This window comes from Myxocyprinus asiaticus, chromosome 28 (assembly GCF_019703515.2).
Source record: "Myxocyprinus asiaticus isolate MX2 ecotype Aquarium Trade chromosome 28, UBuf_Myxa_2, whole genome shotgun sequence".
Classification (NCBI taxonomy): domain Eukaryota; kingdom Metazoa; phylum Chordata; class Actinopteri; order Cypriniformes; family Catostomidae; genus Myxocyprinus; species Myxocyprinus asiaticus.
This window is the reverse complement of record NC_059371.1, coordinates 39,789,281-39,805,992: the sequence shown is the minus strand read 5'-3', so window position 1 is coordinate 39,805,992 and position 16,712 is coordinate 39,789,281. Positions and strand designations below refer to the sequence as shown.

General features: G+C 41.4%; 1 protein-coding gene across 5 annotated transcripts in view; it reads right to left on the bottom strand.

Moving 5' to 3' along the window:
- LOC127418735 (zinc finger protein 260-like) overlaps nucleotides 1–16,712 on the bottom strand; it is a 340,334-nt gene that overhangs the window by 81,575 nt on the left and 242,047 nt on the right. For 3 of the 5 annotated variants that reach the window (XR_007893541.1, XM_051659498.1, XM_051659491.1), the window contains one exon: nucleotides 5,861–6,283. Coding sequence is in view for 4 of the 5 variants with exons in the window: in XM_051659498.1 (XP_051515458.1) it covers nucleotides 5,861–6,283 (423 nt within the window). In the remaining variant the exon portion in view is untranslated. Of the gene's footprint in view, nucleotides 1–3,614; nucleotides 5,373–5,860; nucleotides 6,284–16,712 lie in introns of those variants that run through there. The other 2 variants (XM_051659485.1, XM_051659484.1) reach the window with 2 other exon arrangements.

Sequence of the window (16,712 nt, the reverse complement as noted above, 5' to 3'; positions counted from 1 at the left end):
GACCGTGAGCTCGAAATTAAGCGTGCCCACATTTCGCTTCCCGCGGCGGGTGACAGACCCCGATCTATCCCGGCAAGATTCTTGTGGTTGGCTGACAGAGACTTTGTTCTACGAGCAGCGAGGTATAAAGGCAAGTTATGCTAGGAGGACCACAACATCATGGTTTTTCCGGACTTTGCTACATCGATTCAAGCAAAGCGTGATGGATTCAAGGAGTGTAAAAATTGCTTCACCAACAAAAGGTGGGTTTCGAACTGCTTTTTCCAACTAAGCTGAGAACTGATGGCAAGGACAGTTGCAAGACTTTTACATGCCAATGACAAGCTATGAAGCATCATGAAGTATCAGTGTATTTATTCCTCCTTGATTCAGAGTCTTGGTGATAGGGCCTTAACATTACACAAGAGATTTGAACTTGGTAGTGGAGGATGAGGAGTGGGAAAATTGTAAAAAAAATGTAAAACTAGGTCTAGGGATGCAAGGGTAAGTCTTATTCAGTTTAAGATTTTGAATCGTTTCTACTGGACCCCCTCTAGCTGGTTTAGGTTTGGTTTAAAAGACACACCTACTTGCTGGCAATGTCAGTTGTAGGATGGAGACATAGCCCATGCTCTGTGTTTCTGCGTTAAGAATTCTGGGCAAGAGTCCAGAATTTTATCTGTGAGGTTTTAGATCCTCAAATTTTCATTCTGCCCAGACTATGTATATTGGGTGATGGGGCGGTTATTAAAGTAGGTGACAAATATACAAAAAGCTGGGTCCAAACTAGTGTAATGATTGGCAGACAAATAATTCTTACAGGATGAAAATCAGTTGGCACTCCATTTCAAGAATGGCTCACTGAATTGGGCAGGGTGGCGGTATTTGAAAAGATGTCATACAAACAGCTTGGCTGATTAGATGCATATGGCAACAAATGGGACAAAGGCTTGACCTTTCTGGAGAAACTTTTTTTTTTACATTTTTTTTTATCTCTTCGTATTTAGGTGTGTATACTCAGGCTTGGACCATGGTAATAGGGAATTAATAGGTGTTAAAGGGGGATAATGTTTGACTATGTGCATGTGGATTTTGCTTTCTTCTGTATTGTGTTTGTGAGTCAATCAATAAAAATGTTAATCTGAAAAAAGAGTGGAGACAGGTAACAGGATGGGGAGAACTGAGTCAAAAGGCGGATTTGAACCCAGGTCATTCACATTGAAAAAAAACACATCCATGCTGTTCTTACACACTGACCCATTGTAGCAACTGAGGATGCAGTGTTTTTAATTTCTTTGTTTCTACTAGACTATTTGAGCTCAGAGAGACAAAATCAATTGAGACAGACCCATGAAGTAATTAGAAAATAAAACATCACCAACATCTCCCTACCCACTGTCTCAACATTATTTTCAGCATTTCTTTTTGTTATTTTTCCCATTCTGCACCAATCAGTGCAATAACAGGCACAAGCCCTTTGTTCATGTTGTTTGCTGACAAGTTAACAAGAATAAGCTCTTGAATACGGTCTTCTTTTTTTTTTTTAAAGAAAAAAGAAGCTCCTCAGTTGCTATGAGTTTGTGAATCCATTTTGGGATCATAGCTTTTGTCGTTTTGTGTGGGCAGGGTGTGACTATTCGTGCATAGTGTGCAACTGGCTTAAGGATTAAGAAAATGATTAACACTGAAATAACTGAGACATGTGAATAAAGATTTCAGCAACATCGTTTTAGACAAACATTCTTTTATTTATTTTTTACATCCAATAATCATTGGAAGTAACAAATGCATGTTTGGAAGTTCAAATCAACTTGTCTTCAAAATCTGGGGGCACATGCCCCCTCAGTTTGAATGGAAATGATGCCTCTGGCTGCAAATTTATTTGGATTATTTAAAAAATGAACGGCCGCTAAGACTAAAAAAATACTAAAATGAACTTTAAGAGTGAGTGATATTGTTTCACATGATTAAAAACTGTTTATGTAAAAAAATCCTCTATTGAATAAAATTAAATAAATTCTTTATTTTGGGGGTGGGGGGGTGCTTGCCCTCATGCCAGTATGTATTTTCTGGAGCTCTTTAAAATAGAACAAGCATGCGAAAAAGAAATAACAATAAAATTATGCACTTCTTTGGGGATTTTATGCTATTTAGATCTTGTTAACAGTTACATTTCTCAATTACATAATTCATATGCATATGCAAATGAGCACATTTGTGTTAACTTCACTTCAGTAAAAACATACACATCAATAAATTGAAACAATATGAGATTGTGTCATGTATCAGGGGCAAATTTCTGCCATTTTGTGGAAAAGATAGAAGTCTTGAAAATCATGCCATAACAATAATAACCAGTAGATGGCTGCAGAGACTGTGTAACCTGATTGTCTGTATTTTGATTTTCTAATTTTAGATTAAAATTCAATTGAATTTAAAATTAGATTATCACAAGTTATGCTTTTGGATATATATTTAGATTTTTTTTTTTTCTTTTTTTTTTCAACTATTATTTGAATTTAAGAGCCAGTTTTTGCAATAATGTGACATTACTGTATGTGTACAGTCAAACCTGACCATGGTGTTACAAAGAGAAAACATAGAATAAGCATTTTGTTATGAGTAATCTATTTTAAATATCTTTTTTTTTTTTTATATATAAAATCAATTAGTCAGTCACACACACGTGCACACAAAAATGAAGAGATGGAACACACACACACACACACACACCTAACACGGACACACAAATAAATTGGCAAGAGTATAACACAGAAAATTACATTTACACTTTATGCATATGTTTAAATTGCATTTACTTTACTGTGGAAGTATAAGTTAAGGTTAATGTCTGTGTAAGACATTGCACATTTTACGTTGCCGCTCCGTGAGAAGCACCTAATTAAGAATTTAATTGCACTTGGTCCATAGTACTCATTACATATGAAAATAAATGCTTTGACTTGACTTTTGACAGTGAATATCAAAGGTGTTGCCTTTATTTTACTGACACATTAGACTCAAATCAAGTCAATTTCTTGGTACAAGACACAAAGTCTTGTACCATTCAGACTGAGGAAACCATTTTTATAAAAAATAAAATAAAATTGTTAAAAAAAATTACCAAACAGCCCAAGCAGTTTTAGTCTTATTCTGCATTTGATTACTTTGTTTTTGTATTGTGATTTTTTTAATGTTCATTTGCTGGTGTTACTGAAAAACATCAAGCACTATTTTCTCGGCTCTATTTTTATTACTGGCTATTGGATTATTATTTGAAATGCTTGAAGTTATGTTTAGCAATGTCGCCTGAAGCAATGTCATCTGATGTGGCCACTAAAATTGTGTGAAATCACTGCAGCGGCAAAGATGTTTACCAAGGCCAACATTTACATCACGAAGAGGCTGGGCTTGCCACATTGTGTTTCAGATGTAGCAGCATTTGGAATAAGTGCCTTACAGCTGCCACTAAAGACATCTGCTTAGGCGACAAGCAGAAGAAGACCAGGCTGGTCTTAGAGATAAAGGAATTGACAGTCCTCTCTATGAGGGCTGGTCAAGCCCAGGTACAAACAGGCCACACTTGGAAGGCAGAGCAGGTTGTAAACCAGGCAGTTTCAAGGCTGAAGCACAAAGACATTGTACAGAAGTTTATTTGAATTTTCTACTATTTATTTGAAGCATTGCACCTGAAGATGGACATCTCTCTGTGATTATTTTGGGCAACACTTTTTCATATGAGTAACTACATGACTTGCTGCACTGAAACTCCTCCAACATGAGCAGTATGAACTCTCTAGTGTGTTTTCAGGTTGTTTGATGTACTGAAACTCTTTCCTCAAATTGAGCACTTGTATGGTTTTTCTCCAGAATTAATTCTCTTGTGTGTTTTCAAGTTTTCTGACTGAATCTCTTCTCACAGTATGAGCACTTGTAAGGTTTCTCTCCAGTATGGATTCTCTCATGTTTTTTTAAGTGTTGTACCAAAGTGAAAGTCTTTCCACACTGTCAGCACTTGTAAGGTTTCTCTTCAGTATGAATTTTCTCGTGTTTTTTCAGGTTGTATGACTGAGCGAAACTCTTTCCACAGTGTGAGCACTTGTAAGGTTTCACTCCAGTATGGATTCTCTCATGTTTTTTCATTTGTTGCAACAAAGTGAAAGTCTTTCCACAGTGTGAGCACATGTAAGGTTTTTCTCCACTATGAATTCTCTCATGTGTTTTCAGGTTGTGTAAAAGAGTAAAAGTCTTTCCACAGTGTGAGCACTTGTATGGTTTTTCTCCAGTATGAACTCTCTCATGTGTTTTCAGGTTGTTTGACACACTGAAACTCTTTCCACAGTGTGAGCACTTGTAAGGTTTCTCTCCAGTATGGATTCCCTCGTGTTTTTTCAGGTATTTTGAGACACTGAAACTTTTTTCACAGTGTGAGCACTTGTAAGGTTTTTCTCCACTATGAATTCTCTCATGTGTTTTCAGGTTGTGTACAAGAGTGAAAGTCTTTCCACAGTGTGAGCACTTGTAAGGTTTTTCTCCAGTATGAACTCTCTCATGTGCTCTCAGGTTATTTGACCCACTGAAACTCTTTCCACAGTGTGAGCACTTGTAAGGTTTCTCTTCAGTATGGATTCTCTCGTGTTTTTTTAGGTTTTGTGACTGAGTGAATCTCTTTTCACAGTGCGAGCACTTGTAAGGTTTCTCTCCAGCATGGATTCTCTTATGTGTTTTTAGGTTTTTTGACTGATTGAAACTCTTTTCACAGTGTGAGCACTTGTAAGGTTTTTCTCCAGTATGGATTCTCTTGTGTGCTTTCAAGTTTTCTGTCCGGGTGAAAGTCTTTTCACAATGTGAGCACTTGTAGGGTTTTTCTCCAGTATGCATTCTGTGGTGGTTTTTCAAGTCGCTGGATTTAATAAATGTCTTCCCACATTCAAAGCACAAATGAGCCCTCATGCCGGTATGTATTTTCTGGTGCTCTTTCAAACAGGAAAGGAGTGCAAAACTCTTTCCACAAAAAGAACACTTGGAAGGCTTCTCATTTGTGTGCAGTTTCATGTTGTGTGCAGTTTCATGTTGTTTTAGGACTGAATTCAAAACAAATGTTTTACCATACTTATCAAATTCAAATGGTCTTTCTCCAGAGTGCAAGAGGAGATGATCTTTGAGATGGCCTGCATAGGCAAAACTTTTTTCACACTGATGGCACGTATAAGGTCTCTCTCCTGTATGAATTCTCAAGTGTATTTTAGGCTGGCTTTTATGTGGTGAGCAATTCTTCTCAGTCTTTGAGCCACTCAGAGATTTTCCTCCAGTTGTGAAATCATGTTTCTGATCCTGAAGTTTCTCCTCTAGTTCATTCAGTTCTTGACTTTCCTCTTGTACTTCCATCAGCTCTACAATGAACACAGTAAACTAACAAAAATCAATTCAAGAGGGACAAAAGTGAAAAAAGAACCCTAATGTGATGACAGAACAAACCAAACGTCCAGGCAGATAAATGCATTTCATGATTAAAGTCATTTAGATTGAATCTGAGCCACAGTCAAAAAAATAAGGTCATACATATTTGCAACAACATGAGGGTGATTACTTTTCATTATTGGCAGAACTATTTCTTTAATGCCAAAATTTTAGAAAGAAAGAAAATATTAAGACTTAAAAATTAAGAAGCAGAGATCCTTAATTTAGAATTGTTATGACCTTGGAACATTTTAAATAAAAAGATATACCTTTTTAAAAGACAACCAAGCACTTCTAAAACAACAATTAAATCAATGAGGGACTTTTAGAGTGACTTTTGAGAGATAAAACCTCTTTCTTAAAACAGATTTTAACATGACAGTCGCTTTGCATGAAAATATGAAACTTTAAAGAAACATACCTGAAGAAATAAAATCATCATAATCATCATCATCATCTCTCTGTTGTTGCTCTGCTGTGTTTTCTTCTTTTATCTCCTCCTGTTTCACTTCAATCTTCACTGGTGTCTGCAGCATCTGCTGTTCATCATCATCACCACTCTGTTGTTCCTCTGATGTGTTTTCTTCTTTTATCTCCTGCTTTACTTCAATCTTCATTGGTGTCTGCAGCATCTGCTGATCTCCAGCATTACAGACAGAAGCCAGAGACTCTGTGGAGGTTTGAACACCCTGATTACCATCACACACACTCTCCTGAGCATCAGCAGAACAAAGTAAAGTGAGCTGTGAGTCCTGTGTGTCTCTGGATCTCTGTTCAGAGAGTTTGTCCAGCAGCTGCTGTGGTGTGGACTGATTTCTTCTGCTCCACACTGAATCGTGACATTCTGTGGAGGTTCCATCAGTCACACACACTGAATATTGAATTTGCATTAATAATATGAGCTGTCACTGTTTTAAATAATGTATACAATTTAACAGTATTTACATTGATTCAACATTCATTGGTATAACAAAAGCTAAAATGGTACTGTCTCTTTAAGAAAACCAGCAGCGAGCATCTGATGTGTTTTGAGAGAAGAGTTGCACCGTTTGTGCACCACATCCGTTCTGTGAGTGATTAAAACTAATGTTTCTTTTTAATTTCTGATTAACAACTTCCTGTAAAGAAAAGAAATACTATTAAAAGAGATATTATTCAATGAAAATGGACTGTGTGGATCTAATTTTTGATGGACACACTGTAGCAGCGGGGGCGTGGTCAAGTGTCCATCCGGAGAGAGAGAAAGCGGTAAGGGCGCTTGCACCTGAGCTAAATTATGTCTAACACCTATCTCTAATTACAGTAAGCATGGGGAGAGCGGCATAAAAGAGCCACACCGTCAGCAGACCGGAGAGAGAGTCTGGGTCTTGAAGCTCTTCGTGAAGCTAAAGTCTTGTTGTGAAGCTAAAGCCTATATTGTGAAGCTAAAAAGTATCATGAAAGTGTGAAGCTGACGTATTGTTGCATCTCTGCCCAACGGCTCCGAGATGCCTGCCGGAGATGGCTGCTAGCGGGGGACCGCGACGTCGAGGGGATCATCGACTAGGTGGTACTGGAACAGCTGGTACATTAACTGCCAAAAGGGATGGCGGAGTGGGTCCAGTGCCATCACCCGAAGCTGTCCGGCTTGCAGAGGACCACATGGCGGCGATCCCGAGGGCGGAAGAGCCCTCCTACTCCCTCTCTCCTTCCTCTGTGTTTTCCCCTGTCTCTGTCCCCTCCCCTCCTCCTCCTCATTCTGCTCTCTCCCCAGGGCCAGTTCCTGCCCCATGCAGGCGAGGAGGAATTCCGCCATTGAAACCAGCTTCCCGGGTGTGGGGGCCGACACCATCCCCTTCTCCGATGCCCCGCCGCTCTTCCCCTCAGGTGGAGGCATCTGCCGACGCAGGTGCGGGTGTAGCGCCTGGGCCGGCGTGCTGGAGGTGCGGAGACCCGAGCCACTTCCGGGATCAGTGGTACAGGTTTCTGACATCCCGCAGGCTACCCCCGACCGGGCCGGAGCGTACCGGATACTGGAAAGTGTCAAGTGGGGTACTCACCGAACATTGGTGGACACCGGTTGTAATCAAACCACTATCCACCAATGCTTGGTTCAACCCGAGGCTTTGGACACAGCTAAAACGGTGAGGGTGAAGTGTGTGCACGGGGATATTCACCAGTATCCTGTGGTGACCCTTGTGATTAAATTTCGGGGGAAAAAGCATAGAGTGGAGGCCGCGGTTAGTTCACACCTCACCCGTACGCTGATTTTGGGGACTGATTGGCCTGATTTTAGAAATTTGTTAAAGGGAATTTGCACGGATGGGTCCTGCACTGAAATAAGAAGATGTGAAGTATGCGATGCTCTGGCAGGGGAGGCGAAGCCGGGGCCATCCTCGTCAGCTCCACGTCAGAATGACGAGGGTGGGGGAGAGGCTGCAGCCCCTCCCATCCTCAGGGAGTTCCCCGAGGGGGATTTCCCTTTGGAGCAGTCGCGGGACGAAACCCTCAATCGCGCCTTTGACCAAGTGAGAGTGATCGATGGTCAACAACTCCAGCTGAATGTCGCACTTTCATATCCCTATTTTGCAATTATAAATGAGCGGTTGTATAGAGTGACACAGGATGCTCAAACAAAAGAAGATACAACCCAGCTCTTAATACCGCGGAGCCGTCAGGAAATGGTGTTCCAGACAGCTCATTACAGTCCTATGGCGGGTCACTTAGGAGAAAGAAAAACACTGAACCGCCTAATAGCCCGTTTTTATTGGCCGGGCATTGGCGGCGATGTGCCGCGAATGTCAGCTGGTTAATCCACCGGCCACCCCAAAAGCGCCTTAGCACCCCCTTCCGTTGATCGAGGTCCCCTTCGAGAGAATTGGAATGGACCACGTCGGGCCATTAGAGCGGTCAGCACGCAGACATCGCTTTGTACTAGTCCTAGTGGACTATGCAACGCGATATCCAGAAGAAGTGCCTCTTCGCAACATCTCAGCATGCAGTGTTGCAGAGGCACTCTTCAAAACAGTCTCCTGGGTGGGGATTCCGAAAGAAATCCTCACCGATCAAGGCACCACATTTATGTCACAAACACTATGCAAGCTGTATGAATTACTGGGCATTAAATCGATTCGCACCAGTGTGTACCATCCACAAACAGATGGCCTGGTGGAACGATTTAATAAAACCCTTAAAACATGATTCGGAAGTTCGTCCACGAGGATGCTAGAAATTGGGATAAATGGCTCGACCCCCTGTTATCTGCAGTACAAGAGGTCCCACAAGCCTCCACTGGCTTTTACCCATTTGAGCTGCTGTATGGGCGGCGCCCGCGCAGTGTGCTAGATGTCTTACGTGAAGCCTGGGAGGAGGGACCTTCAATTAGCAAGAATGAAATTCAATACGTTCTTGATCTGAGAGAAAAACTCCACACTTAGGGGCAACTAACACAGGAGAATTTGCTCCAAGCTCAAGAACGACAGTGCCGACTGTATGACAGGGGAACTCAGCTAAGGGAATTTGCACCGGGAGATAAAGTGCTCATATTGCTTCCCACATCGAGCTCTAAATTACTTGCCATGTGGCAAGGACCCTTTGAGGTCACACGACGAGTGGGGGATCTCGATTATGAGGTCAAACGAACCGATAGAGGGGGCGCACGTCAAATATACCACCACAACCTCCTGAAATTATGGAGGGAGGCGGTCCCTGTGACATTGGCTACGGTAGTTCTGGAGAGGGTGGAGCAAGGGCCAGAGGTGGATTCAAAACACAATAATTTCACTCCGGTCACTTGCGGAGATCACCTCTCGCCGAGTCAACTAGCAGAGGTTGACAGGTTGCAACAGGAGTTTGCGGATGTGTTCTCCCCTCTACCAGGTCGTACGAACCTCATTCAGCACCACATCAAGACCGAGCCAGGGATCGTGGTACGTAGCTGCCCCTACCGACTGGGCTGGCTGGCTATTATAGGAGATTTGTACCTAATTATTCGGACATCACCAGCCCGCTGTCTGATCTCACTAAAAAGGGAGCTCCAGACCCGGTCTAGTGGACGGAACAGTGCCAACAGGTGTTCACGCTAGTTAAAGCCACACTTTGTGGGGGGCCGCTTTTACATTCACCCAATTTCTCTCTCCCTTTTGTTTTACAGATGGATGCTTCAGACAGGGGGCTGGGCGCTGAACTCTCACAGGTGGTGGAGGGGGAGGAGCACCCAGTGCTGTACATTAGCCGCAAGCTCTCGCTGAGGGAAACTAAGTACAGCACCGTAGAAAAAGAATGTCTTGCCATCAAGTGGGCAGTCCTCACTCTCCGATACTACCTGTTGGGATGGGCCTTCACCCTCTGTTCGGCTCACGCCCCACTCCAATGACTCCACCGCATGAAAGATGCCAACGCGCGGATCACCCGTTGGTATCTGGCTCTTCAGCTGTTTAAGTTCAAGGTGGTCCACAGACCGGGGTGGGGATATGTGGCAGCGGGGGAGTGGTCAAGAGAAAGTGGTAAGGGCTCTTGCACCTGAGCTAAATTATGTCTAACACCTGTCTCTAATTACAGTGAGCATGTGGAGAGTGGCATAAAAGAGCCACACCGTCAGCAGACCGGAGAGAGAGTCTGGGTCTTGAAGCTCTTCGTCTTGTTGCGAAGCTAAAGTCTTGTTGTGAAGCTAAAGCCTTTATTGTGAAGCTAAAGAGTATCATGAAAGTGTGAAGCTGACATATTGTGGCATCTCTGTAAAAACCCAAGATATTCCATTAAAGAAACTCTTACCTGAGTGGAAGAAACCTGGTTTCCCGTGTACTCCCTGTGAAAGTCCTTTTACACACACATATCAAGGAACTGGTGTTCATGCGACAACACACAGTTGGATCTTGGTGCTAAACTCCTTCGCCACTTCACAACTCAATCACTGGCAAGTGAAATCTGAACATTTACTAAGCAATGTCTATTTATATTATTTTACCAGGGCTGTGTGTACACATAGTCAATCAGCTACAACATGGAGTCTCAGACTTTTTTTTATTTTTATGCCCATTAAAAAAAAAACAAAAAAAAAAACACGAGCAGTGGTTGGTTGCTTTTCACACCAGTCAGATGGCCCGTTCCAAACTTGGGTGGTGTCTGGGACTATTTCTATGCAGTTTGTATGCCTAAGAAACAAATATTATTTTTCCACATATCTTTGATGATTTTTGCAATATTCCAATCATGGATTTTTGAAAATGTAGTATGGCAGGAGAAGAGTAATTTATGCATTAAGTGATAGATGATTTGGCGATTCAGCAATATTCCGGAGAAACTATAACCCAACCTAAACCCAAATAAGGTAACTGCTAGTGTTCACCTGCTATCCTAAGTTTGGGAAATTCACTTGCAGAGGATATTGCGAATATCGTAAAAGATGTGAGGAAAATTTATATTTGTTTCTCAGGAATGCTAACTAAATAGAAATAGTCCATTTTAATTTCAAGCACTTTTCAACAAAACAAGCTAATAGTACAGGTATTGCATTACTGAAATTTCTTTAATTTATTAAAATCTATTTATTATAAGTGTTCCCCTGCTATCCTAAGGTTTGGAAATCCATGTGCAGGAGATATTGCAAATATAAAAAATGTGATGAAAATATATATTTGTTTCTCAGGTATGCTAACTAAAAAGAAAATCAATTTTAATTTCAAGAACTTTTAAGCACTTTTCAACAAAACAAGATCATTTTACAGGCATTGCATTACTTAAATTTAGTTTATTTATTTAAATTATTTATTATAAGCTAAAGTTAAGAAATTTAGGCACTTCAAGGACCTTGTGCAAACCCCGATATCAGCACTGGACAACAGCTTTTCCTGTTTGGTCAATTAGGCTATAACACTGAAAAAAAAAAAAAAAAGATTTTTTGGCCTATCCGACTAAAATCTGTTTAGGCTTTTGAAGTCTAAACAGAACAAAAACACACAAAAAAAAAAATTTTCAAGCCTGATCTAAACCACACTCATAATGCGTTTCAGTCTGTATGGTCAAATCTATTTTCATGTTCTCTTTCGATTCAGTTCACTCGGTATTGCGAGAATCGCTTTGGGGATTCCTTCCGACGACTTAGTTAAAGCCCTTGTACAATAACGGCAATCCTGACATTGGCAATGGTGTCTGAGCCCTGTCCCTTTATGCGCACAGTTGGCCTATATAAATGGGTGAGCAAACACCATTTCTTCAGAATTTTCTTCCTTCAAGACAGCAACATCTTGTCTTGAAAGCCCTCTCTGCTTCACCGTCGAGATACACTTCTTCAGCAGATGGACTCTTCTCTGCAGATGCAGACAGGATGACTCATCGCCTGTACCACTCAGCGCATGCAGTGAGAAGACTCACCCCTCCCCTGCAGTGTTCCGGCGAAGATTCTATCCTCCTTGCCGTCGAAGATGCTTCTCTTTAAATGGGTTCTTCGCTTCAGATGCTCGCCGTTGAACAACACAGCGCTTCAGCGAGACAAACCCCGCTTCCCGCAGCGTTCCGGCAGGAGATATTGTATCCTTTTTATATATATGTATATGTTGATATATCACATAAAGAGCTGCTTGCGTGCAACACGTCTTTTTCAAGATGTTGTTCTGCAAGTCTTCCGTATGCGATCAGCACATCCCGCCATCAGATGAACTTGAGAGCTGTGTTCCTGGCTACTGATATGAAATGATTTACGTCCCCTTGAAGGTGGTTGAGGAGCTCAGTTTACAGTGGTCCCCTCCAGTCAAACTGGAAATATCTTGCCTGGATGAGTGGTCCTGCAGTACGGCCGCCATTAAAAGGCTGTGTCTCAAAGGGCAGCGCAATTCTTCCTGGAGATCCGGCTTTCGTGTTTACTTGACTCATTAAGTGTTGGCCTTAGAGTCAGAGGACTGTGGTTCAAAACCAGCCGTTGACTCAAACTGATGCGTGCCATGACAGAGTCATGAATGTGACACGAAATTCCGTGGTTTCCTCAAGATAGTGCTGTGGGTCACAAATAAAAATCACTGGTGATTCAGTCTGATGACTCATCACTCTATTTATATAGTTTGTGTGTTTGGTTCAAATTGAGAATGCTCTCACAAGAAACAGAAATGCACTCGCTGTGAGATGCACACATTCACATGTTACTAATCCCTTCCGGGTAAGCCGAGATGGTACACAAATGTGTTCCTTTGTGTTTTTGCACATAACAATGCTATCACACAATAGAGAAAACGTCTGCTCGCTTGCATGCTCGACACCGACATGCTGTTCACTTCCCCTCCTCACTGGAGTTCGCTGGGAGATTTCATACATGTGGTTTCTGTGTGATTTTCACATAAACAATGTTCTCACACAATAGAGAAAGCGCTTGTTGTGTCTGCTCGTGCTGCACATGCTCGAAACACACGCACATTTACAAGCTGTTCGCTTCCCCTCCCTGGTGGTGTTTGCCGGTGAACCCTCCATCACCCAAAATACAAAGTCTGGGTCAAAATGAAAACTGAGTGTCCAGTACGTCACACACAAAATGCTGGATCCTCAACCAAAATTCCTGAATCTTAATACAACCCCAAAAAACATGGGTTGTGTCCCCATCTTCTGACTGGCATCACCAGCAGGTGGGTGAGTCTTTAAGACGAAGCCTATACAATCTAGAGGTGATCCAGTAGAATCGATGCAAAATCTTAAATTGCATCAGATGGATCCTTCCATCTCTAGATGCAGACCTAATGCTTTTTAGGGTCCTAGCCCACTCTCCCTCCTCCAATACCAAGTTTAAATCTTTTTCCCATAATCTCTTGAGAGAAGATGAAGCTCCATCCTCCAGACTCTGAATTAACAGGGAGTAATACACGGAAGCTTCATGACCTTTCCCATAACCAGTAATCTCCATTTCCAAAGTATCTGCCGCTTTAGGGGGGTGTACACCACTCCCAAAAACAGTACAGAGCAGGTGGCACAGCTGTAAAAACCTAAAGAACAGGGATCCTGGAATTTTAAAATGTTGAACTAAATTATCAAAAGATCTCAGTACTCCACTCTCATATAGGTCACCGAGTGTAGTAACCCCCCTCCCAATCAACTCTGACCAACAGAAAGGGGACTTATTAATATGTAATTTAGGGTTCAGCCATATGCTTGAGGCAACCTTTCAATAAATGTCCGAATTAAACACTCTGGACACTTTAGTCCAAACCATGTGCAAATGCGAAATAACGGGGTGTGACTTAACTTCTCCGGTTAGTTTGATCGAAAGGCTCTGCAATGGCAAAATAGGGGCAAGAACTTCTTGTTCAATGAGAAACCAGGGAGGGGCCCTCTCAGGTGGAAGCGACCAGTGAGCCAAATGACTAAGACCGAACGCATAATAATAAAACAAAATGTTGGGTAGGCCTAGCTCACCCTTGTCAATCGGCCTATGTAACTAATTGAAATGTAACCTGGGACGATTTCCATTCCAAATAAAGGACTTCACTATGCTATTAAATTGTTTGAAATAAGAGAGGGGAACATCTACAGGGGGAGACTGTAGTAGGTAGTTGAATTTTGGAATATAATTCATTTTAATAACATTAACCGTCTCAATCATAGATAAATGAAATGAAGCCCACCTGCCCACATCGCTCGAAAACCTTTTAACTATAGGGTCAAAATTAACTAACTAAATCACATAAATTTGCTTGGAATAAAATGGCCAAATACTTAATGCCCTGTTTGGGCCAATGAAAGGTGCCTGGTTGAAAAGCCATTACTGGGTAGTACGCTGTCAGCGCCAAAGCTTTGGATTTAGACCAATTAACTCTGTATCCCGAAAATTTAGAAAAGCAATTAATAATTCTTTGGAGGCAAGGCACAGATCTAGTAGGGTCGGAGACGAATAATAAAATATCTGCATAAAGCAGAAGCTTATGTGCCACACCACCTGCCACCACCCCTGGAAAATCACCATCCTTTCTTATCGCGGCTACTAATGGTTCCAGGGCAAGACAGAACAATAATGGGGAAAGAGGGCAACCCTGCCGGGTGCCCCTATTCAGAGTAAAATAATCTGAAATTAATCCATTTGTTTGTACCACTGCTACCAGGTGTCTATAAAGTAACTTAATCCATCCAATAAAAGTATTCCCGAACCCATATGTTTCCAAAATCTTAAAAAGAGAATTCCATTCTACCATATCAAACACCTTTTCGGCGTCAAGTGAGATGGCAGCGACCAGAGTCTGATCATTCGCTACTGACCACATGATACTGATTAGACGCTTGATGTTATCAGAAGAGCTGCGGCCCCAAATAAATCCCACCTGATCTATATGTATAAGAGATGTCATAACTTTACTTAATTGGTTAGCCAGATTTTTTGACAATTTTTACATCTAGCCGGATCAGGGAAATTGGACGGTAACTCTTACACTCGCTTGGATCTTTGTCCTTTTTAAGAATCAGACTGATCCGGGCTTGTGTCATGGTTGGGGATAGCTTTCCATTCTTTAATGATTCCGTATAAACTTCTAGCATAAGTGGAGCCAATTCTGTAGCATAAGATCTAAAAAATTCAGCGGCAAAGCCATCTGGCCCTGGAGCCTTGCCTGTAGGTAAGGCCTTAATTACCTCGTCAATCTCCTCCAAGGTTATTTCAGAATCAAGCGAATTTTTTTGCTCAGTCGTCAGTTTAGGGAGTTCTAATGGTTCCACAAAGTTCCTAATATCTTCATCAGTGGACGAAGACGTGGAACTATAGAGATCAAGATAGAATTCTTTAAAAGCATTATTAATATCAGTGGCCGAGGTAAAAATGTCATCACAAGCAGATTTCACTGTAGGAATGGTATATCTAGCCAAATGAATAACCAAAACTCCACTTTCTGCAACAAAATAGTATTATATCTGTATTTCAAATGGGACAGTTCTCTGAGGCTATTAGACGACATTCGGCGCTTCAGCTCTGCCTCGTCACTTTTAATATTCTCTTCCAATTTCACGAGTTCTCGTGCTTTGGATTTTTTGGTGAATGAGGCATACTGTATGATCCGACCCCTAAGAACCGCCTTAAGTGCCTCCCAAGCCACGCCTACAGAGGATACTGAGGACCAGTTGGTCTCCACATAAACATTGATTTCAGCCTTTAACATTTGTTGAAAATCAGGATTTTGCAAAAGGGATACATTAAAGCGGCAACTATATGATTTCTTTTTCTCCGTACGAGGCAACACCACTAAACTCACCAGGGCGTTATCTGAGACTAAGATATTTCCAATTGAGCAATCAACAACAGATGAAATGAGGGATTTAGATATAAAAAAAATCTATTCTAGAATAAATCTTATGGATTGATGAAAAAAAATGTATAGTCCCTACCAGATGGGTTCAAAAGTCTCCAAATATCTGTAAAACCAAGATTTTTACACATTCCGTGAAGCATCAATGTTGCTCTAGGGGCTTACACACTTTTGCTTCACTATAATCAAGGACTGAGTCCATCAAAAGATTAAAATCTCCTCCCAATATTATATCATGAGGGGTGCCAGCGGCTTGCAACATCCCTTCAAGATCTATAAAAAAGCCCTGATCATCAGCGTTAGGTGTGTAAATATTAGCCAAAATCAACCTTTGCCCCTGAATTTCTGCTAAAACAATAATGACTCTTCCTGATTTATCTTTAATCTGTTTAAGGAATTTGAACTGTAGATGTTTATTTATCAATATAATGACCCCCCTGCTCTTACTTGAGCCAGCGCTAAAGAAAACATGTCCACCCCATATCTTCCCAAATTTTTCAGCTTCCTGTGGGGAAAGATGCGTTACTTGAAGAAACACTATATCATATTTCTTATGTTTAAGAAAAGAGATAACTTTCCTTCTTTTTATGGGGTGCCCCAACCCATTCACATTCCATGTGGAGAGAGACAATCCACTCATATTAACAATTGACATTTTGATATAATAGAAAAAATTAATTGTGCGTCAAAAACAAGATAATACAGACCACATTCCAACATTAGTGCAACAATCAAACCCCGAACTTCCCCTGAACAAAACAAACAGAAAAGAAAAACATGCGCATTAACCCTGCGCACGACAGCACCAACCGGCGTCAATCCTTCTAAACTCAAAAGGTCCATGTACGCATAAGAGAACCCCCGTGACAACTTTGCCATCGGATTATTCAAGTCTGGTGCTTCTGCCCAAATTTTGTAAGGCAACACCACATAACAGAAAATACTTTGTAAAACAGACCCCAGCCAATAGGCAGAATAAACACAAAGAACATGTAGATTCATTCACAGAACTGTCTTGAAGGAGTG